At 42.9% G+C, this 22543-nt stretch overlaps 3 protein-coding genes across 3 annotated transcripts in view; 2 read left to right on the top strand and 1 right to left on the bottom strand.

The window, feature by feature from the left end:
- Nucleotides 1-2463, bottom strand: part of ric1 (RIC1 homolog, RAB6A GEF complex partner 1) — a 34085-nt gene extending 31622 nt beyond the window's left edge. The window contains exon 1 of the mRNA XM_070988686.1: nucleotides 2323-2463. Within this exon, the coding sequence (XP_070844787.1) occupies nucleotides 2323-2463 (141 nt within the window). The remainder of the gene's footprint in view (nucleotides 1-2322) is intronic.
- A 483-nt stretch (nucleotides 2464-2946) lies between these two features.
- On the top strand, nucleotides 2947-7598 carry exosc2 (exosome component 2). Its single transcript, XM_070988688.1, has 9 exons — nucleotides 2947-3844; nucleotides 4442-4543; nucleotides 4685-4730; nucleotides 4860-4949; nucleotides 5077-5142; nucleotides 5235-5303; nucleotides 5491-5667; nucleotides 5963-6091; nucleotides 7167-7598. The coding sequence occupies exons 1-9, from the start codon at nucleotides 3723-3725 to the stop codon at nucleotides 7245-7247; spliced, it is 882 nt and encodes a 293-aa protein (XP_070844789.1). The 5' UTR covers nucleotides 2947-3722; the 3' UTR covers nucleotides 7248-7598.
- A 588-nt stretch (nucleotides 7599-8186) lies between these two features.
- The window catches only part of abl1 (c-abl oncogene 1, non-receptor tyrosine kinase), a 32532-nt gene continuing 18175 nt past the window's right edge, over nucleotides 8187-22543 (top strand). Inside the window, exons 1-2 of the mRNA XM_070989034.1 lie at nucleotides 8187-8751; nucleotides 9460-9842. Coding sequence (XP_070845135.1) covers nucleotides 9716-9842 — 127 coding nt within the window. The 5' untranslated portion in view covers nucleotides 8187-8751; nucleotides 9460-9715. The remainder of the gene's footprint in view (nucleotides 8752-9459; nucleotides 9843-22543) is intronic.

The raw sequence follows: 22543 nt of genomic DNA, 5'->3' as shown, positions 1-22543 counted from the left end.
AAGTTTGTTTAATACACTGAAAAGTCACTCACTGCCTCAACCAACCCTGCAGGCAAGCAGGTGTGCTGCCCGCTGACACACAGGAAGACCCGCCAACGAAAAAACTGACCCTGGGGGACCTGTGTTTGCATGCCAAAATCTCAAACAACCAACAGGTGTACATTATTTTACCTGAGCTAAAACTGAAATCGTTTGAAAGGTAGTAGCGTGCCAATCTCATCCTCCCTGTATTCCCATTTTCCATGCCCCGCCACAATTACATGCAGTTAGTGTTGGTTAAACTGAAGTCACAATTCGTGTGCACACATGCACAATGCTGTTAATTTCCGCAGGCACTCAGATCCAACTACTGTTGGTGTGGTGCCACTGTTGCGTAATAGTGCCACCACACCGACAAACTCCATCCCTCTGTTCCTAGACATCCTGTGCGGCACGGTACAGCTGTTGGGAGGCGCCAGAACAGAACGACTACAAGGCTAAGCTACTGTGATACACGGATTAAGTAATAGTGCCTCAAATGAACTAGTCGGGCTCAGGCTGCACTGGTCGAGGTAGAGGCTAGACCGGATTAAAGAGACTGGGTATCAAAATGATGGCTGAGAGCAATCCCAACCTGGGAGGAGAAATGGTAGATTTTCAGTCCCCTTGATTCACCAAATAACCTGAGCAACATACTCATGTTGCTGAGCAAGGTGCTCAGCAGCTTTAATGCAGCAGAACATAGTATCTATGTTGACACGCAGAGTAAATGGACTGTGAGGTAAATGGACTATATTTATATAACGCTTTTCTAGACTTAAAAAGTTATCAATCCAGCACACACAACATATGTAATTTAAAATCACAATCCTGATATTATGTGTGGTCAGCTTTGCCATCTGTGTTTGCTTTAAGAACTGTACTTAAAAGTATGTAGTAAATACAGTACTTGAGAAAACTGCGTACACAAAACCCTCCACCACATCCCTGTGTGGAGTCAGGCTGGATGGTGAACTGACGTGACACAATGGTTATAACAGATGTGAAAGGTGCATGTCATGAGGAACAAATTGCTCCAATTGGCATTCCTGACACGATCCTTTTCACGGACGCCTCGCTGACACTCACAGGCAGGCAAACATCTTAAGAAAGGGGGGAAGGAAAACATGGTCACATCCTGTGTGGGCCTCAGGAAATCAGCAGTGACCCTGATCCATTGTTGCTACAACTGAAAAATATACAAGCTGCGTGGAGCGCGGACTGCTGTAAACAATGTCCCCCACTGCAGGTTATCAAATCAAATTCCTCCTCTGGTTATCAGCATGGCTAAATCTGACGCATTCAACTCAAATGTGGACAGTAGCAGAGAGTTCAGAGTGCGAACGGAACAGGGCTGGAATTTCATAGGACTTTCCAACTTTTCATTGGGGGACTGTGGACCAGAAACAGTGCTGAATGGGGAATGACTTCATGAGCCATTGGGCATTTCCAAAAAACTGAAAGCTGAACTTTTACTTAACTACGCAGACGAGTTCCCTGGTAACAAATGACATGACGTTATTTGTCATTTGGGATTTAAACATATTGTGAGCAAATGAATAAATAAGGATAATGGCAAAAATATGATATCATCTGTGTCTGGGACAGTTCACAGTGCTTAAAATGGTTCAAGATTTAGTAAGTGATCAATTTACAGAAAAATATAACCTGTCAGTACATGAGATATCTTCAAGTGAATGAGACGCTGTGGAGGAAAAATGGAAAAATAACAGGGATCAAATGAGGCGCTGACATGACTGTTTACACTAATCATGTAAGATGTTGAACGGTGAGTTGATGCTGGGCTGCCGCCTGATAAAACACACCACTACCTACGACTTGTTCTGCGTGTCTGAGAGGATGAAAAGCCACCAAGCCTCCTTTGTCATGAATGAGGGAGTAAATGAGAGCGACGACGCACGTGAAGCGTCGTTCACATATGACGTACTGAGAAATTGTTCTGCTTTGCCTTCACACGAATGCGGATGTTCTCTAACTGTTGTAATACGTGACAATATCACCTGTAATGTATGAAATAGGTGTGTTTAACGGTGGCACCGCGTTCACTCTTCACAGCACCACTGCTGTTCTCCGTACTTATTAATTATCTTCTTTAATAAAGGGGCAGACAGTCAAATGGCCACGCAAATAAACAATAGCGATTGTAGCTGGTGAAGCACTGGGTAATCGCGTCTACTGTACGCAACACGCTCATATTAGCTAAAATGACAGAAGCGCTGACCGCATTGTTTTGTCCGGACAGCTGAGTTCACGAGCATGACTGAAGCTGCGGCTGAAACTTACCCGACTGAACCAGATGCTGAGCTGTGTCTCTGACAGCACGGCGAAGTAAAACCTCTGGGAGCTGGGCTGGATGTGGAAGGGCTCCTCTTCACTCCTCAGCGGACAAAGCAGCCTACGGGGCCAGCCGGTTAGAAAATACATGACGGCAAACTCACTCCGCTTCGACGCTCCAGTGTCGCAATGCCAGGTCGTCGGTGCTCCGCTTTCCCCGGAAAGTATCTGTTTTAATCCAACTTAGTCATGGGTGCTGTTTCCGTAAAAATTCAAACTTTAAGTACGGACATGTACAAGTATGTTCAGCGTGTACACTGGGCAGGCGATCAGTCCACGAATGCCGTACAGAGAGATCCCAGTAGCCGATGGGGCTACACAGCTAGCCCAGGGCTAGCACTGGCTTTCCAACTTGAGGCTAATGAGCTGTCCAAGGCAACGACTAACCGAAAACAAAAGCAATCCGGGCCGACGGGTCACCATACAGCACCAAACAACGTACCGCGGCTGACAATTGGTCGATGGACTCTTGCTCCCGCCGCCTGGTCAGTTTTGACGGTGTCTGAACCATCGGTGTTTAATAGCGGTAAAGCGTCCAGTTTTTACTCCTCTGTGCCTATCCGTCGCCATCTTTACAAGAGTCTGCCTGACTCTAAGCTGATTGGCGGCGACGGAGACGTTTGCGTGTGTTGACATCTGACGTCACCTCCCCGTTATGCGAAGCCAAGGTTGGAGCACAGTTGTGTTGAAGGCAACGCTGACATCTGGTGGTGTAAAAGAGACCGTGCAGGGGAAATCTCAAGATAATATCACGTCACGGTATATAACTGCAAGCTGTACAACTGTCCCTGGAAAAAATGTGGCTTAACTAGTCGTGCTGCAATAGTCTGTCACCTCTAAAAACAAATGGTGATTTGATTCAAGAGGGTTTCAGCATTATAAAGAGCGCACAAGCACGCGCGTGTATGTGAAATGAATAGTGTCAACAGCCGAAATTTACGACTGTAAATTCTCAATTTTCACATCTTGCTGTTTTTTGTTTTTCTTTATGAAAGGAAGAGTGAATGTTGACAGGACACTAGTCTCTGTGGTACATATTTCGGGGCAGCAGGTGGCGGTAATTTCGTGAGAAGACAAGCAAGAGAAGAAGACGAAGACAACTTCGAAGAAGAGGAAATTTGTTCACAGAGCGGTGAAAAGTAGCCAACCAATGCTACAGATATGTTGTGTTTTCCATTGCGTACACATTTCTGGACTTATTAAGCTGTTCTAAAACTACTGGTAATATTAGGTAGCCAAAACATCCAGACGCATACTTCAGCAGGTGGCGATAAAACGCATATAGCTGTTTTCCAACTGCCCTACAGGGAAGCAGAAGAAGAAGAGGAAGAAGAAGCAGAACCAAAAGCATGGCTGCGGACATGAGATTACCAACTGTCCGAAAAGCAGTGTCTATTTCAGTTTCTGCTTTCGACCGGAAAGATCTGGTCGTCCCCGGCGATGTCATCACTTCAGACACTGGTTTCATGAGGTTGGTACTGGTTCGTTCAGCGCTGGTGTCTAAGGTGGCCACACCATGTTGTCATGGAAGGAAAGAAGCTACAATGAGCTTGATGGCCTTCGGTTCTTGTACTGATATCTTGTATTTAAATGCAAAAAATGGTAGCCCAGGTTTGACCTCCAGTGAAAAAAACACTAACACTAAATAACTTACCTCACGAAAAAGGATCAGGTCATTTCAAAAGGGACAAGCTGGTTGTACTATGATCATAATACTATTTACAATAGAAACTTAATTTCATTTTTAAATGTGGCTGTGTTGTCTATGAGCAATGGGCTGCAACTAATGATTATTTTCTTTGTAGACTAATCTGTTCATTATTTTTCCATTTCATAAATCAGTTGTCTGGTCTATAAAATGTCAGAAAATTGAAAAGAAAACGTCTTGTTTTGCCCACAGATGTTAAGTTTACTGTCATAGGGGAGTAAAGAAACCAAAATATCATCATAGAAACATCCAAAATGAACCGATTAATCAATTATCCAAATATCTGGAAATTCATTTAATAGCTGACAACAAATCAATTAGTCGTTACAGTGCTAATTGCTGTACACCATTCATCCCCAGGGGTCATGGTACCTATGTCGATGAAGACAAGCTAACCGCTTCAGTCGCTGGAGAGGTGCAGAGAGTAGACAAGCTGATCTGTGTCAGACCGCTTAAGACCAGGTAAGTGATTGAACTGAGGCTTTTAGACATTTACAGCCAAAGTCAAGTGGTATTAAATTGATGTCTGCGCACATTTTAATTGGTTAATGTACTGCTGCGTTTGCATTCGTTATAATTTTGTTGTATGTTATTGAATTGCAGGTTCAATGGTGAGGTTGGAGATGTGGTGGTTGGCAGAATCACAGAGGTAAGGCACTGCCATCACTTTTCTTCTCATATGTGATGTCTGACCTTTTAAATGTAGCCTAAAATTACGTGGTTAGATCAAGCCATTGTTATTTTGATCAGTATGATATTTTGTGTGTGATATATGTAGGTGCAACAGAAACGGTGGAAGGTGGAGACCAACTCCCGGCTGGACTCTGTCCTCTTGTTGTCTTCTGTCAATCTGCCTGGGGGAGAGCTGGTGAGACACTAGTCCTGTGTATTTCGCTGCTAGCTTGTCCTATAGGGAAGTGGGTTTGGACAGGGAAGTTTGTTAAAGGGCAACTTTTGTTTATTATGTAAGTTGTTCATTTGATTTTCTCTTTTAGAGGAGACGATCGGCAGAAGATGAGCTCACCATGAGAGAATACCTTCAGGAGGGCGATCTCATCAGTGTAACTCATAGTTTATTACAGTCTTTCATTGGCTGCTCCATCTTATTATCCCCACTTATTATGTTCTTGATGCTCTTTTTCTGTGCTTTTAGGCGGAGGTGCAGTCTGTCTTCTCAGACGGAGCCCTGTCACTTCACACCCGTAGTTTGAAGTATGGAAAAGTAAGTTAAGCCAGTGTACACAATGACATGCACAGAGAATACCATGGTGATTTTGCTCCTTGATTAAATACCATTACATTCATGTGTTGTAGCTTTAATTGTGTTACTGAAAAAAAATAAGATAGCAATACTTTCTCGTCGTTCCTAATCTGCCCAATAACCTGCTTCTGCTTTCTCTGACAATCAGTTGGGTCAAGGAGTGCTGGTACAGCTTTCTCCTTCTCTGATCAAGAGGCAGAAAACTCATTTTCACAACCTGCCATGTGGTGCGTCCATCATCCTTGGGAACAATGGCTTTGTGTGGTTGTATCCCACACCAGAACAACAGGAGGAGGAGGCTGGGGGCTTCTACACCAGCATGGAGGTGGGGACAAATCTGGAAAGAGCAGTATTTCATAGTTTCACCAGTCGTTCTGTCACTGAATACACAGATTTCAATTAAGAAGTTCACAAGTTTGGAGGTGGGAAAAGAGAAATATTGATATCCACAATTTGTCTGCTAAACGCACCCAGTCCTGATTAGATACCCTTACAGTTCAATATCTGAGTAATCAACAAAGAGAGGACACTTATTTTTTATTAATCTACCACATCCAAATTGTATTTACATTTATGTGTCAAATTAATTTCTTTGTGCATCTTGTGTCTCTCCCTTTCAGCCTGTCAGTCTGTCAGATCGAGAAGTAATTTCACGCTTGAGAAACTGCCTACTGGCTTTGGCTGCACACAAGGTCCTTCTGTATGACACCAGTGTTCTCTATTGCTACGAATCCTCAGTTCAACACCAGGTAGGAAGCTGTCGGATAAAATTAGATGCGCCACAGTTGCTTATTTCAGTTTCCGACGGCATGTAATTGTTTTTGAATTAAAACCTTCTGCCTCACATACCTGATAAAATGGAAAGAAGTGGACTTTTCTTTGATGTGTTGTGCCATCTGGTGGCCATATTGGAAACCTACAGCAATGACTGACAGCAGTCCCCAATTTAGACTCCACTGTTTTAAAACTTTGTGGAACAGACATGGTTGATTTTATTGCTTTTTTGGGTGGGGAATTGATGATATCATCCCTAATGCTTCTCATAAATATTGCTTTTATAATCTCACATGTTGGCTGACATGTTGTCACCATATCGTCGTTCACACATCTACGAGGCACATTTACTGTTGATGTGGGCATTAGTTTGGAACGTTTTCTCTTTTGCTAATAGCCCGAGCTAACAAGTCCAACCCAGTCCAGTCCAGTTGTTTTATGGGTTATTTTGTGAAGTGAATAATATGCAATAGAAGTGAATAAATGCAACTCAAGGAGCTAGAAGAGGAAAGAAGGAGACGTTTAGTTTTTTTAATTACTTGTGGATATTTATTTAGTTGATACATTTTTTTATTTAAAATAAGTGCACTGCAGACATAGTGCAGATCTGCTGAAACAAACAGAGACAATGCAGACAATTACATTAGCGTCATGAAATGTAGATTTAAATTCCGCAATTGTGCCTCTTTTGTTATTACTATTAGAGTGTTGTCTATTATCAGATGAAAAAACAACCACATGATAGCGGCAGTATGTATCTGCCGTGGGCCACCCTGCTCTATAAATATTGACACCAGCCAATGAAAAACCCTTATCAGTCTGCACTGAATTAGTCATTGCTAAAAACTGTGTCCATGATTTGTCTCAGTAACAAAAAATATGTTCACTATTAAAGCTGAAATCATTGATGAAATTACTGCACTGATTTGTTTGTAGTGGGGAGTGTTTGTTAAATTCACCAGGATCCATACAATGTTTGTGGTGTTTAAACCAGATATTCTTCAGCGTAACTAATCTAATATAATTCTCGGCTGTATGCTGTCTCCATAGGTCAAGGACATCTTGAAACCAGAAGTGATGGAGGAGATTATAATGTTGACACAACAGAAACTGTTGGAACAGGAAGGTTAAAGAGCACAAATCCTAACTATGACCTGTGACCAAGACCAAGATCATGTCAAGCAGCTTTGCCAGGGACTGACCAGCTGTATCAGAGGACTGAGCTGACCTTTTTTCAGAGCACCCTATCACCCTGTTGTGACCGTCTGTTGTGCAGCTGAACAGCTCTAAATGCATTTTATACAACAAAACTGCTGATTGTTTGCCTGTTAATGGAAATGATGGATTTTAAAATCCTGCAGCATTCAGAAATCTCTAGAGCAGCTGTTCTTAAGATTTACAGAGGTATAGTAAAACATTTTTTATAATGTGTGTTAGTATACAAAAAACTTGTATGCAATAAATTTTCTATAATTTTCTGTACTTTTTAGTGTGGTGTGTCTTATTGAAGTCTTACTCAAGTCTCAGTAAGGGGTTTTAGTTCATGTATTTATGCAATCTTTTACCATCTGCAGTAACAGTAATGCAGTTGTATGGTACACCTTAAAATGTTTGTTTTTGTGAAATAAGATGGTCAGTATCACTATTAAATACTGGATGAACTAATTAGTGAAAATGGCAATGCTCAACTGGTGTGCAAATGATATATCAGAGTTCTTTATACTTTACAGTGTATTCACATTTGATATGTGATGGCATTTTAATAATGTTGCATGTGAGTTGGAGGAGCAAAGTAAAAAAAAAAAAGCTTTCTCCCCTTTAAAACACTATATCTTTTAAGTTACATACCTTAGATAAAACTCACCAGAATGTGGTGAAAATTCTATCGAGTGAAAGACTTGGAAAAGCGGGTTTTGGTCGTTTTCCTGCCTCAGCTGATCGCCTGTCAGTGGAGCTGGAGCTGCTCTGTCCTCCTGCTCTCACAGCATAATAAAACCTTTGCTCTGGTCCCATGTACTAGCCCACGCACGCACGTGACGTCACACGTCGCCCCACCCACATATTTCTGTAAACCACCTTGCGTATGGAAGTATGGCGGCACCAGCGACACTACTACTACTCGGCCAAAGTTTATTGGCGAGATATTCACGTGAAAGCGATGAATAAGTACGCGAACCGAGGGGTCGGCAACGAACAGCTCACAGAGTGTAAACAGAGGAAAGCGCTTGCAGGAAGAGTCGTCGGCCTCTGGCCAGCTGAGTTTCCTCGATTTCTCTTCACCTCCTTGATTGAAGTGCCTTTAGTCCGGGTACCACAGGGGAAGAAACTCCGCAAGACGGGAAGAGTGGACACGGAAGTTTGAAACAAACTGAACACTCCGGCTTTTGGAAGAGCACTTTTAAAGCGTTAAATAGTGGTGACGAGATATTTTTGTGGACATTTAAGCACACTTGTCCGACGTTTACCACCAGCGTGTTAACAGCGACCCAGCGAGATCCAACTGTTGAGTGCTCGATGTGCATTTAAGGGTCCGGCGCTGCATACCACCAGCTAATGTTAGTTAGCCTCCATGGCTACCTTCAGCATTAGCTTGAGGTCGCCAGCTAACCAACAATATAAATGTTTCCATGGCCGTGTAAGTTTCTATGCACGCTTGTCTTTATTCCAGAAGTTTGTAACTACTGTGTAAGTTTGGGATAACTGATAGAAGTCTGTCATTTTCAGTGAAGTGCTTACTGCTGAGGATATAAAGTTTTTGACATGACTTTTGTACTAACATAAGTTGCCTACATACAGAAGGGTTAATTGTAATAATACCTGATGCTCTGCTGCAGCTATAATTCTGCACGTCCTCGATGTAAATTGTTTTTGTATCGAGCACTTTGTTGTTGTTCAGCATTAGCCTAAATTTCCTGGCTGCTGTAGGTTTAGCAGCGTTAGCATGTCATTTAAAGAGCTTGATTAGCATTAAAAGGAGGAAATTCAGTGGTCGTGCATCCCAGTTGTAACAGGGACATTGGGTTGTATACAGGAAGGAAACACAGGTAATGTGGATGTACTGACAGCATAGCTGAAGAAGGACAGGTAAAAATCAAACAGGCGCATACTTTGAGCAAGTATAGCATATAGAGAGCTGTGTGTTAGAGAAACTTATCTGATCAATTTTGCTTGGATTACTTGTAATGCCAATGTACATCTTTAATCTTAATCTGTGAGTGTGTTGCAGTCTAAATGTAAACCAGGGTAATTTGTACACTTTGTAAGGTGTTTGTATGCAGTTTTTCTGTCTGAAAGATGGACGTCACTCTTAATAAAATCCTTCCTGATGTTATTTCCCCTCTAGGTTACTTTGAAATGCCTTTCTTTGGACTTTGAAGCACTCAGGCTCCATTAATGCACGACAAACAGAGATATACTGGAGTAATACGGATCAGTGTAGGTGACTCGCATCACCCATACTCCAGGAGAAGACAGACCGAGCCGTGGAAAGGGGTTCCTGTCTTCTCCTGATCCCCTCGCTGCCTGGTGGCCCGCTGTTGGACGGCGAGCAACTGAGTCCAGCTTGGAGAGTCCCGGCTGCGGCCTGGCACCCTGCCCTTATGGGGCAGCAGCCGGGGAAGTTTGTAGGGGACCAGAGGAGACCCAGTCTGCCGGCCTTCATCAAGGGTGGGAAGAGAGAGTCGTCACGCCATGGGACCCAGCCCTGCAACGTTTTTGCTGTGCACGGTAAGAACGAATTTTTCTGATCGCAGCCCTAGACGGTTACTAGTCATTCGCAGCAGATTTGTTTGTTGAACTGATATCAGTTTGCTCAGATATAGGTTTGTTCACTTCACCAAGATGCAGATGTTACTGTGCACAAACAGAAATCACCACAATGTACAGTTGAATGCTACTGGGGTTGCATCACTGTGAATGCAGCTCGCCAGCGGAACAACAGGCTTGCTTGCACAACCTGGAGGAGAGAAAGTGATGTTCACTTCAAAGCAGTTAATAATAAATTTAAACAGCTTATAATCAAACTTACCACACATTAATAATACAAGCAGCAGAAGAGATGGTATGATGAGTCTGAACCGTTGATTGGTTGCTTGTTTGGTCTCTTTTGTGAACCGCTGTCTGTCACTTGTTCGGTACAGAATGCAGTTTGTTTCATGATGCCACACAGTCACTTATGACTTACTGCTGCTAACATGGTGGCCTTTAAGCAAGCATGTAATGAGCAGAAAACTGCAATCGGTGCGGTGTTATCTTGGCTCAGTTGGGATCTCTGGTGTAGTAAACTGATTGACAGATGAGTTGCTCTAAGTTGTGATTGGAAAATGTTTTTCTGGACTATAAAATACCGAATAGATTGTGGAACTTTGAGATGTTCTGCAGGGCTGTAAAGGGATAGTTTGTTTTTTTTTTTACAGCATATGGTGGTTTTAGTTACTCACTGATATTGATATTGATGCGTGTATATTAGCTTGGGCTATTGATCCTGTGGTCGGAGATGTTGCAGCCATCTGTCTGTCTGGGGCCCATAATAAAAACATTTAGATATCCAACACACTCATTAGATTCCTGGCATTTGATTCGACTGTCTCTGTAACCATTTAACAAAGAAAATGCTTCCACAATACAGAGAGGACTGAAGAGGCTGAAGCATTGAAAATTAACTAATGTGAAATTATGGTGCAAATCTCAACCAAAGTCTGGTGTTCTAGAGTTAAACAATGACCAGCTAACTTCTCACTTGCTAACCGCTGCTCTTGCCAACCCCTAAATTCTAGCAGGCACAGCTATATTTGAGCAAGTCAACCAAATCGGGCAGGCAAAATGCTCTGCATCTTTTCAATGTATCAGAGGATAAAATGAAGGATGAAAAGTTCCCAGAGCCCAAGAGGGCATCTTTGGATTACTTTTTTCTCCAACCAACAACCCAAAATGAATGAAGAGATATCCTGCTTATTATAAGACCATGGACACTATAAGTGAGGTGGATGGCTGCTCCTTCCCACCTACATCCGTTAGTGTCTAAATATCATGCTCATGGATGTCACTTCAGACTCCAAACGAAACCTACAGGCTTCAAAACAGTAGTCCACAAGACCAATAGGTGATGCCATGGTGGGTATATCCAGCTGAAATCAAGAATTGTTGCTGAGTAATTTTCTGTTATTTGACTAATTGATTCATCTTTGGGTGGGTCCCTTTGTGTACCCGCAATTGTGGCTGGTAGGTTGATCCAATTCACATGTCTTTGCCCTGTGTTTGGTGCTAATTTCCAACCCTGCGTGTCTCCTTGTTAGTGAATGAGTGAGTGATATCAGAGACAGCCATAGCAACCACAGATATACCTGAAATATGGCCGTCTTAATGAGTTAATCACCATGAGGAGAACTTCACTGCACTCCTCAGGGAGCCTTTTTTACACCTGGGGAAGGCTAACCTGCTGCTTGCACAGAGCCTCACCGTGCTTTGCTAAGCAAGTAATGACATCTTTCTCACATTGAAGAAAGCTGTCTCACCTGGCGATGCTTCTTTCTGCATTTGTGTGTCTTGTCGGCCATGACCATAAAAAGCAGTCTGTCTGTTTCCTGGTTGTTTTCCTGGTTTGCTCTTTCTAAGGACCCATCGGATGATGCCTTTTTAAATCAGTAGACAGAAAGCAGACTTCTGAAGCTTCAGTCATAACATGTAGAAACCAGCAGTGACATCATCAGTTACTTCATCCCCTGTATTTATAGTCAGTGGTTAGTTATTTACTAGTTTTGGCTTATGGAAATGCCTTCATGGTGGGCTGTGTCCTAATATGTTGCCCAGAATGGTACAACACACAATATAACCAAGGTACAGGGAGTCTTATTGTCTACCATAAATCAATTATTATTTATTTATTTTGCATTTATTACTATATTTAACTGCCCCAGCTTTGATGCTTACTAATGCAATTAATACTCAGTAGGGGGTAGGACAATTAAAAAATGTATAAAAAAAAAATCTAGAGGAGGATCATAACATTTTTATCTCAAGACATCAGTGGAAAGTATTGGTGACATAAACAAAGTATATTTATCAATGCAGAACACAACGTCGGATAAAATCACCACCTGAGGTTGTGCTAAACTGTTCTAACTTTTTAAAATGATCACTTGCCATCGAACCGGATGCATGCCATGCATTCAGCTAACTGATAAGTTTACCAAATGTTTCTGTTGGGCTGTGATTGCCTTGGCAGGAATACTTTCCACTGACTCTAAGTCTTGCATAACACAGAGGGGGACAGGACAGGGAAGGTCAGAAAAACAGAATGAAAGCCGTTGCCGGTAAATGGATCGAATTTGGCAAAGGGTCAGTGACACGGGCCGTACTTGTTTTCCCTCTCTGCCCCTTTCCTCCTGTGATGAGCAGGTTAGACTCCGAGAGGGGGATGTGAGTCACAGTGCAAGAAGAGGGCAATATCAACACAGGGTTTTACATCAATGTTTTTTCTCCTTCCTGGTGAGCCCCAGCTAGTTAACACGGGGCTAGCCAGCGCCATGCTGCTTCCCAGCAGGCAGGTTCAGACCTCTGCATGCAGCTGCCTGGGAGAGAGACGGAGGCAGTGAAGGGCAAGCAAAGACCTGTCTCTCCTCTTGGCACCTCTGTGTACTGTACAGTGGGGAGGTATGATCTCACTGGCTAGCTTGCACAGATTATAAGGATTGAGCGGGCTAGTGGATTTTTGGAACCACAACTCTCACTGTATTTCCAGCATTTTTTTCTGTGTGTGGCTCAGTACCACCTTAAGTTTTATACAGACCTCGATGGATCATGGTCGAGATTACAAACTAAAGTAGGTTACCAGGCCTGTTTTAAAAACAAAAAAACAGGTCTGAGCACAACACAAGAGTGTACTTGATCGCTTCTTCCTAGTCGAATTTCTGCTTGCTTATCACGTTCACATGTAGACACAAAAAGACATCCTGGATTGATAATATGTATGTGCAGTGTTTGTGTGTTTTACAGTTTAGTAGCCATCCATTTTTGCTATTTCAGTATGCTGTCTGCAGCAGCATGTCCCTGTCACACCAGTGCCATTTTTGGCACAAAGTCCAAAAGTAATTAAACTGAAATAAAATTGCAATAGCCAAGGCGGCGAAACCATTGTTTAGTCTGAGATTCTTTTGGTGGCTGTTGTTCTTACACACAGTAAAGTAAAATATGTCACACTTCTGTCAAATATGTACCTCCTCCTGTAATTTTAGGGCAATATGTGACAGCAGGCAAGGCCGAGTAAAAGTATTCAGTGAAGGAATGATGCCTTTCATTTGTTTTCCTGCCATTCCCTGAATAGGGCTGTCAGAGGGAAGAGGGAAACAGAGTGGCATTTTGAGGAGGGAGGGTGCAAAGGAAAGGGGACTCTTTGTTTTTTTAAAGCTGACAACAGTGTTGTCTGGTAACTTTGCACACTTGACAGTTAAGGGGAAATTTGCCCCCTGGTGGTTACATTTATTTCTGAAGGTTAAAGTGTTTGTTGAAGGTACATGTATATGTATAATTTCCAATCGTAGTCATGGAAGCATTTTAGAATTACATCTTATTTAATCCATTAATTTGTTTATTATCAAGTGCTCAGAAATTAGCTATTGCCCAGAGATGCAGTTCTACAACAAAAAGACTCAGATGTGAACAAATATGCAGACAGGTACAAATGCTGCACAGTTCCACATTACCTGTTAAGAAATACGGATCATCCGACCAGCATTCCTCATCAACTTACACTCCTATATTTACTTTCATCTAACACAGTGGCTCTGAAACTGGGGGGCAGGCCAGCCTGGGGCCATAGAGCCACTGCAGCAGAGGCGAAATATGGAATGAAACTAAGTTGAGTGAACGTGATTTATGTCGGGAAAATAAACAAACACAGCATTAAACCTTTCCATTAGTTGCCTCCCCTACCATTGTAAATGATTGCTAAAAATTGTGTGGGGGTGCTTTTTCAGCTTCTGAAGGGGACCATGCCTGAAAAAGTTAAAGAAACACTGATCCAGCAGCAGTTTTCTGATGAGTTCTTATATATGTTAGTGCTAATGTGATTTCTAGTTCTGTTGCTGCTCCATATCAGGAAAGCAGTGGAATGCTTTTACTGTGAAATCAGCCACAGGAAGTGTAACATTCTCACACCCACACACACAGGCACACACTAAAAGTTAGCCATTGCACCATTAAGATACTATTAGATCTAGCACAAGTTTAACATAGCTTTGGTCTTAAGAGAATCTTTTTGGTGCCTGTCTGGTGTCTGCAGGACATCCATCTGACTTGTTTGGAGTCCTCATCCCTTTATTTTAATGCATCATGGTTCGATCAAGAGTTGCAGGCCACAGGGCAAACCTCCAACATCTAATAAAGATAAAGATGCATGTTTTACCATGCCGTGCGTGTTGCATGGAAGACCACATGATTGGCTCTGATCATGGTTGCACATCATTTGTCACAGGTATCTCTCAACATACAATAAGTGTATTAATTAAACTTTTGTCTCTAAGGAAATGCAATCTGTAAGTTTCAGTCACGCAAAGTTTGAAAATGCACATTTGTGTGAAGCTCAACCTATTATCTGTAAATCCCACAAAAACTACTGGACTACTGGAAAACAACAACAGCTGGAAACAGTGTAAGGATTTAACAGACAGCGATTTTGGCATGTGATTGACTACTACTGATTGCCCTCAAATTCTAGCTACAGCCAACTTTCATTTGTAGACAACAAGAAGAGAACAGTGCCAACTTATGGTCATCAGCCAGACGAGTTAGGTTACAGAAAATGTAGGGATCTCTGGGGAGTTTCTTCTTGCTTGGATATGTTTCAGAATGGGCACAACAGGGCTTTTCTTCTTCCTCATACTGTAAGCTTCACCCCACAGTTTTTCCCTGTTTGATGCCTGTAAGCTAGCCTGGCAAAGCTTCAAGTATGTTCAAGGCACATTGTAATGTGTAGATGAAGGAAAATGACACCCCTCTTGTTCAGTGTCTTTATTTGCTCATTTCTGTTCAGGGTCACAGGGTGCTGGAGCAGCATGCACAGGGCAGAAAATACTAAAAAACCACACACTGGTTAACACTCGTGTATGGGAGACTAGATAATAAACCATTTGACTGTGGAGGACATAAAAGGAAAAGCAGAAATATGTGAACATGGGGGCGCTTTGGCGGCCTACAGGTTAAGTAGGGTCCATGACCCGCAACATTTGCAGTTCAAGTCTGTCCAGGGACCTTTGTTGCATGTGATCCCCATCTCTCTCCTCTCTCTGTTTCATCTGTCTTCTAAATCAGCCATGGAAACTCGATACAGACTACATACACTCTATCTCCCTTGTGAAATTTGTATATCATTTGGTCTAAGATAAGTATCTCCTCCAGCAGAATATCTATTATTTGACAGAGCTTGACGCAATGATGTCTTGATCAGTGAAATTTGAATGATCTTCTTCAGCCAAGCTTGTATATTTGTGACCAGCTTTGTGTCAGCTGTGAAACTGGTACAATAGACCTCCATCCTGTCAGAGGGGTCATTACTTTTAGCTGGTAGACATCATTTGATTTCTGTGTGTGTGCGTTTTCTTGCAGCAGCAGCAGCTGCGTTCAGCGTTTATGCAGTAAGTGAATCCATTTCTCTTTTAGTCTATAACTGGCTGGAACTCGAGGAATCTTTACAGTCTACACACCAAATCTCCTCCCATGATCCCTGTGGGTCCTAATGATGGGAGGAGGGGGTCCATGTATGTGTATGTGTGTGTTTGTGCACACCCATGCACGTACCCACGCAGCAGGCGCCTCATAGTCATGCTCATTCGGGCCAGCTGTTAGGCTCCTGGTGGCTTGTCCCTCACTGTGGCTCTCCATGTCTCCACATTAATGGGTGTGTGTGGGTGTGTGTGTGAGAGAGACACGCACACACACACGCATTTGTCACTTACCTGATGACACATTGCTGATTAGTAAGTGTTTTCCCCTCTCATCAAGTCTTGACCACCTGGAAAGGAGTCCACTTTATTGCCACCCTAGCCGATGACTAGTCAAAACAGCTGTGTGTATAAATCAAGCTAGTCTGTGCCTCACAAAGACCTGAATTTTAGACACTAATCGCATGTGCTGGTGCAAAACGTCTGAAAAAGTACGACAGATACACTATTTTATCATGTTTAGATCTGAAATGGCCCAGGTCTGCATGATAAAATCAAGCTAGCTCTCCACAAATACACATATGACCACACTTTTGGCGCAGAAACGGACCTCAAGGTTAGTTCGTTCCGGGCCTGCAGCCTCTTCATCACCGATCTCTCGAGCAGTCCACTCTGTTTTCTTGTCAGTCACATATGTTTGTGTTTGATCCATTGCACCAGAGGTGTGTTGAGTAATATTGCCGATTTTGCACAGAGGAAAAGAGAGCGAGAGAGTTGAACATAGGGCAAGCCACAGCAGTGGAGTGAAGAATGTGACCTCTTGTGCATTCCTCTCTCAAATAACTGGTGCAATCCCCGTCCTTCCCTCCCTCCCTCCCCCCCTCCATTCTTTCTTTTCTTTTCCTCCCTTCCTCTTTTTGTTTTTCTCCCCTTTTTTTTGCCATTGTCTGTGTCTTTTTTTAGTTTTCATTAAGTGGCTATTTCATTTCGTAGAACACATTTATAGACCCGCAGAACAATAGCAAAAACAAGCTACAGGCTAGATTAATGAAAATCAGCAGACAATAAGGAGCGCACAAAAGAATCGCAGTAAACAACACGAGCAAGCAAAAGCAACAGCATTCAGAGTGTAGAAGCTGAGAGTATATTTTGTATTTTTTAGGCAATGTGCTTACACGGGCTTGAGCAGCTATCTGCCACAATTTCTGTCATGTAAGAAGAAGTCATGATGCTTTTTGTATTATGCTATGGATAACGCAGAGGCTGATTTTAGCAAACCAGTGTTTGCTTACATTGTCTGATAATTGGAAAAGTCTATAACTTCCATTGCTGAAATAAAAAAAAAAAATATTGAACTGCTAAAATGGAGAAAAGATAAGCTACTTGTAATGGAGTTAATTTGAAGGGAAAAAAATGCTGAATGCAAACAAAGGAAGGAAAAATCACAAAGGCACAAACCAAAGCTTAAACCAGAGCTTTTTCCATATACATAAGGTACACAGCCTTTTGCGCAGAACAATTGAAGTGTAAGCATGTCGGTTTAGAACAAACAGTCCTGTTGAGTCATTGACTCTCACTCTGGTTTTTGTTATTTGGATTCACTTCAGCATCTGCAACAGTATATGTTATGAAATCTGGCCTTGTGACTGCCAAGTTTCTGACAAGAAAGTAATTATTTACTGCAATATCTTTTTGTTTGTTGAAAGCTCATGTATAAGTCGCAAATTTGGATGTTGTGTAGTGATGCATCGCTCAAAATTTCGTTGGCCTGTTTTAATGTTAATTACGTAGTGATAGGTGGTTTATGTAAGAATCAGCTTGTGGCCTGATCCATTTCATCGTCATCTCATCCGAGACAAAAGAATCTCCATTTTCATGTCGGCATCCTTGTAGTCTTTCCAGTCACTGCACTCGTGATCGTGCGTTTAGTCGTCACTCTTAAGTTCCTGTCAGAGCAGAACACAAGCGCTTGCTTTTCTTCTCTCTGCCGGTTATCCCTCCATTGTACTCTCATATGTACATACAACACTCACATGCATACCGAGAACCTCCAAGTTGGGTTAGGAATGCAGCGTGGGAGCTCTTCGCCACCCGAGTCCACGCACACACACATACTACGGGGGGAAAAAAAACCACCCCCTGTTCCCCGCTCCATGCCCGAGCAGGCAGCTCCAGACGCAGCTGTTGTTTTCTCTGCAGACAACCTGCTACCTAGGACGCCAGCTCTGTCTTTTTGTGAAAAATTCAGCCATTTATGGGCCCTTCTTGGTGAGAGAGCCTGTGTCCCCATGCAGATTACAGGATAAAAGTCCATGGGTGCACGATTTGACACGAGGGCACTGGCCTTCCTATGAGGTCCGTTTTTCCTGCCACAGAATCTGGAGTTCTATATTTTATAAAATCTTTCGTTTAATTTGATTTCCATGGTGCAGGAATTAACAAAATCCTATCCACTTAGGCATCGTCTGGCCAGTTACATTACTGTCTGGTGTGTGTTTTTTTCCCCTCGCCAGTCCAGTCCATACAGTACTGGTATGCTGTCTTGTCCCTTTGTGTTGCGTGAAGCTCCTCTTCATAGCGCTAAAAGAGGGGGCCTGCTCTGCTTGCTGCATCTGGATCCACTTAGACACAAAGAAGAGCCCAAGCAGCTCGACTGCTGCAGCCTGAGAGCCTCGTTGCCGGAGTCACTCTTCTATATGTCTGTTTCTGTTTTTACCCCAATGGGCATGCAGACAAATGGGGTCTTTCCTCAGGCATTGACATCACATCTCAGTGACATTTAAGGTTGATAGCTGGTAAAAACAGACACATCTCCCGGCTCTGTTTACTGTCTGTCTGCCCTTATCAGAGTGTGCTTTTTTGTGCTGTTGAATTCATAAATTATATCCAAAGTAATATCAGAGGCTTTAGTTCGAGCTTTTTCCTTTCGATCGCTGTAGAACGGCAAACCTCCCACCGATGTGTGCAAGCGCACCCTTTTCTTTTCTGCTCCCTCTCTCCCTCCTGAAAGAGTTTGGCTCGGCTCGTCTGCACGCTCATAAAACAATGGAATATAAAATGTTGTGCTTTCATTCTGGCACTCTGGATCAAATTGAGCAGTTTAGCTCACTTCTGAAAATGACTGGATTAGCACCCTCTCCTCTCTGCACACGCAGGTTGCCATTTCTGAGCAGAGCTCATACGCCTGCACTCTCTCTTGCCCTCTTAATTTTCAGACCTTTTCAACACAGATGATTAGCGCAGCATTTTACCCCTGACAAATGATGAATAGTTGTGTGCATTTGACCTGGCTTTCTGTTTGCTCAAAGTATGAAATTTTAACTCTTGGCGAGCATGCGTCCATTTCCATTCTCTGCAGGTTTGCATATTTTTGGCACTGCATAGTTACGTCTGGGCCTATAGCAGTCGATCATGTGGAGAAATGAGCGAAGGTTCTGCTCAGTCACCTGGGTTGTGTTGCCCTATTTTGCATCTGTCATTGTGATAAAATGGTTCCTCCAATCCCGTCCCAGTAGTTCGGCTGGGTTTAAACTGGTCTGCCTGGCCCCGTCTGTGCCGAAGATTGTCATAAAACTGACCTGACAGTGGACCGTTAATGGGTCACCTCAAATGAGACCGGTTTGGCTGCAGAGAGAGAGATTGTGTGAGAGCAGATACACAAGAGCATGCACATAAAGTGGATTTCATCATAAAATGTGTTTAATGACCTCTGGGTCAGTTTCACTGTTTCCATGTAAAATACAATGGGAAAACAGCCTCTCAAAAGCCCAGAGAGAATCGACATAAAGAACTTTGTTTGTCTTTTGTTCTCTGAGGGTTTTTGGGGATTTCAAGTTCAAGCAAACATGCAAGCAGTTTAAAATACTCTAATGTGCTTCTGTATGATCAGCTTCCTTGCTGTCCACGCTGGTAACTTATTGCCGATGCAGGCTGATGCTACAGCCCTTAACCTTGCACCAGAGCAGCCACCGTGTCGTTCCTGAGTGTCCATTCTCCCTGTGGACAAAACTAAGTGGAGAATTATGTGGAACTCTAAACCCCTTAACCTCATCTGCTGGTCTGCACGCCTCAGACACTCTGGCTGCATTCTCCAGAGGGCCCTGAGTAAACAGCCACATGTGTATATGCACGCACGCACACACACACACACACACACACACACACACACACACACACACATCCACATCCACACATACCTGGTTCTTGAGTGTCTGATATTTAAGCATACTTGGCTGTTACAGATGGCTGTGAACGCTGGATTAGGTGATGCGGTGCAATGATGAACCATAGAATCACAATTAGGGACTGACTCGGCTTTGTCTCTCGCCCCGTCTCCCACCCTTTTCCTCCTCTGTAATTACAAAGCTTGCTCAGTTTAAAAGTGTAATAAATCTTGTTCCATGACTTAGATGGACAGGATTTATGCCAAGTGTTGGCTGGCTTACATTTCTAAGATTGTTAGACAGTGTGATTATATATGTGTTTGTGTGTGTGTGTGTGTTTGTGGAGTTGGTAGGACAGAAACGAAGCAGCCCTTAAATGTCATCGTAGCATTGTAACATTTGAAGGCAGTATCTTCTTACCTTCTGCTTAATTTTTCTGTTATTTGACTATCAACCTGGCAGTGTTAATTTATCATGCAAGTTAATGGCCTACCTCTGACTTCACCACCTTGCCTCATGTCAAAATATACATAGCAGATGCCAGTAGCAGTTAATCATGTAATGGCATGACTTCGAAAGGTGAGTTCTTACTCGTTGCATTCTGGTAAAAGAAATTATTAAGTATAGAAGTAATGCCTGCTTCATAATTGACGCATGGATTCATGTCAACATTATCTAGACACTTTAAAATCGATGTAGCTTGAATAGTAACGCAGTTGCCGCTTCAGAGTTTGGGAATACAACCTGTTCGCTGCTTGGCGGTTTAAAGCATGGGATCAGGAAAGCAGGACGGGGTACATGAGAGGAAAAGGGCTAAAAACCATCCCGTGGGTGGACGTACGTCAGCTAACTGTTAACATACACGGCCCGGATTATAAAACGCGAGCGAGTGATTCTCCTATGAGCTCACTTCCAAACAATGTGCTTCATGTTTCTCCATCTGCAACCTTTTTTCCTCTTTCCTCCTCCATTTTTATAGCCCCTCTCCTCTTCCCTTCTTCCTCTCATCTCCCCAACACTCTGTGACTGCGGTAAATTAATGGGCCTTTCTCAGAGTTTGAGGAAGCCTGTATTTCTTCTTAATTGATGTTTGGGGTGGTGCAAATGTTTGCCATACCAGCACTGCAGCGATGATGTAGGGCCTGGTGCCATATGACTGGCTGTTCAGGGTATTGAAGTCATTACTTGCAAAGCCACTGAGACTGAGCCGTGTTAAAGAGTACCCAGAGATGCTAATTGGAGCATCTCTGTCCACACCAAACAGACAAGCATGCAGTAACTTTAGATATGAAGACGAGAAGATGTGGATATAGTTAACTTCATGCCACTCACACGTCTCTGCTTGTCACTATTTGTACTCATTTGGCCCAGGTGAAGTGGCTTTTAGACATACGTTGAAATACTTTTCAAACCCCTCTCCAAGCCTGTTGTCTCGAATCCTTGATTCTTTCTCAGTTACCCACCACCGCAAAAGTATAGTAGGTGTTAGAACCCTCCGAGGCAGGCAATTAACCAAACGTGAAGCAGTTTACCAGCAGTTGTTGTATGAAGCGGTTTCCAGAAGGAATTTGGGGTTGTCTCTCAATTTCCTAACGTTGTTCTGTAACACAGAGCCATCTGGGAATTCTTCTATGGAAACTGTTTGGGAAAGGGGTCAGCACTTTCAAAAAATACTTCATAGGTGATTGGATGAACATCAGAGGAGAGTGAAACTTGTCAAACCCAGTCGGGAGAAGAGCAAAAAAAGCCGTTCTTTGCTCTTTGGTGAAGAAATACTCTCCACCTCTGATATAACTAATGCTGTATTACTATCTACACTAACCACTTTAAGGAACAATCGCTCTGTCGCCACATCCAAACCATGCCTTTAGCTGCCAGTACTTCCTGATAGGACAGTGATTGGTCGGGCACTGTGCATTGCTCAGTGTCCGAAGCCTGGCAAGATGGATTCTCGCTTTGCATGATCCCATTGATCCAAAAGATCTCGCAAGGTAACCAGTTCCTGACCCCTCAAGTTTTCTGCAGCAGAGGTGGCACATTCATGCGTTTTTTTTTTGTTATTTGCAGAGCACTTTTTCTGAATTTTGTCTTCCCACGTTTGAAAGACTTCTAGCGTCTTCTATGAAGCAAACACTGTCATGCACAACATACTTACAGAGACAATAACAGCCTGCAGTGCAGTGTGTCTTATAGGACTACGTCATCGTTCAGACAGACATGATCTTATCTTTGGATTTTCTATTCTTTTACTTTTTGTCATCTATTCTCCCCATAATTCTCCTTGTCTTATATATTGCACATGAATCAGCTTTTCTCCTCAGAAACATCTGTTTATTGTTCTCCTCTCCTCTCCTTGTTTCACTTGCCAAGTGGATCAGTCAGCCTTTCTTCCTGCGATACTCACAACACAAAATCCAGTCCAGTGAGGGTCCAACCGTCAGATATACCTAGATTTGAGGAGCTAGTGTCTTACTTATCTGGTATCCTTTTCTATTTTTCAATCACGACCCACCCCCCCAAAATTTCAGACTGGTAATAATATACTCCAGTTGCCAGTTTATTAGGTACACCTAGCTAAAACTACTGCAGTGTAATACAGCAGTCCTGC

The sequence above is a fragment of the Chaetodon trifascialis genome, chromosome 20 (genome assembly GCF_039877785.1).
Source record: "Chaetodon trifascialis isolate fChaTrf1 chromosome 20, fChaTrf1.hap1, whole genome shotgun sequence".
Lineage (NCBI taxonomy): Eukaryota > Metazoa > Chordata > Actinopteri > Chaetodontiformes > Chaetodontidae > Chaetodon > Chaetodon trifascialis.
Note: the sequence above shows the minus strand (reverse complement) of the source record. Positions and strands in the feature narration are given on the sequence as shown.

Coding starts and splice junctions, on each gene's coding strand:
- exosc2 (XM_070988688.1), top strand. CDS start 3,723: ATGGCTGCGGACATGAGATTACCAACTGTCCGAAAAGCAGTGTCTATT. Junction 4,544..4,684: donor GTCAGACCGCTTAAGACCAG/GTAAGTGATTGA, acceptor ATTGAATTGCAG/GTTCAATGGTGAGGTTGGAG. Junction 5,668..5,962: donor GCTTCTACACCAGCATGGAG/GTGGGGACAAAT, acceptor TCTCCCTTTCAG/CCTGTCAGTCTGTCAGATCG.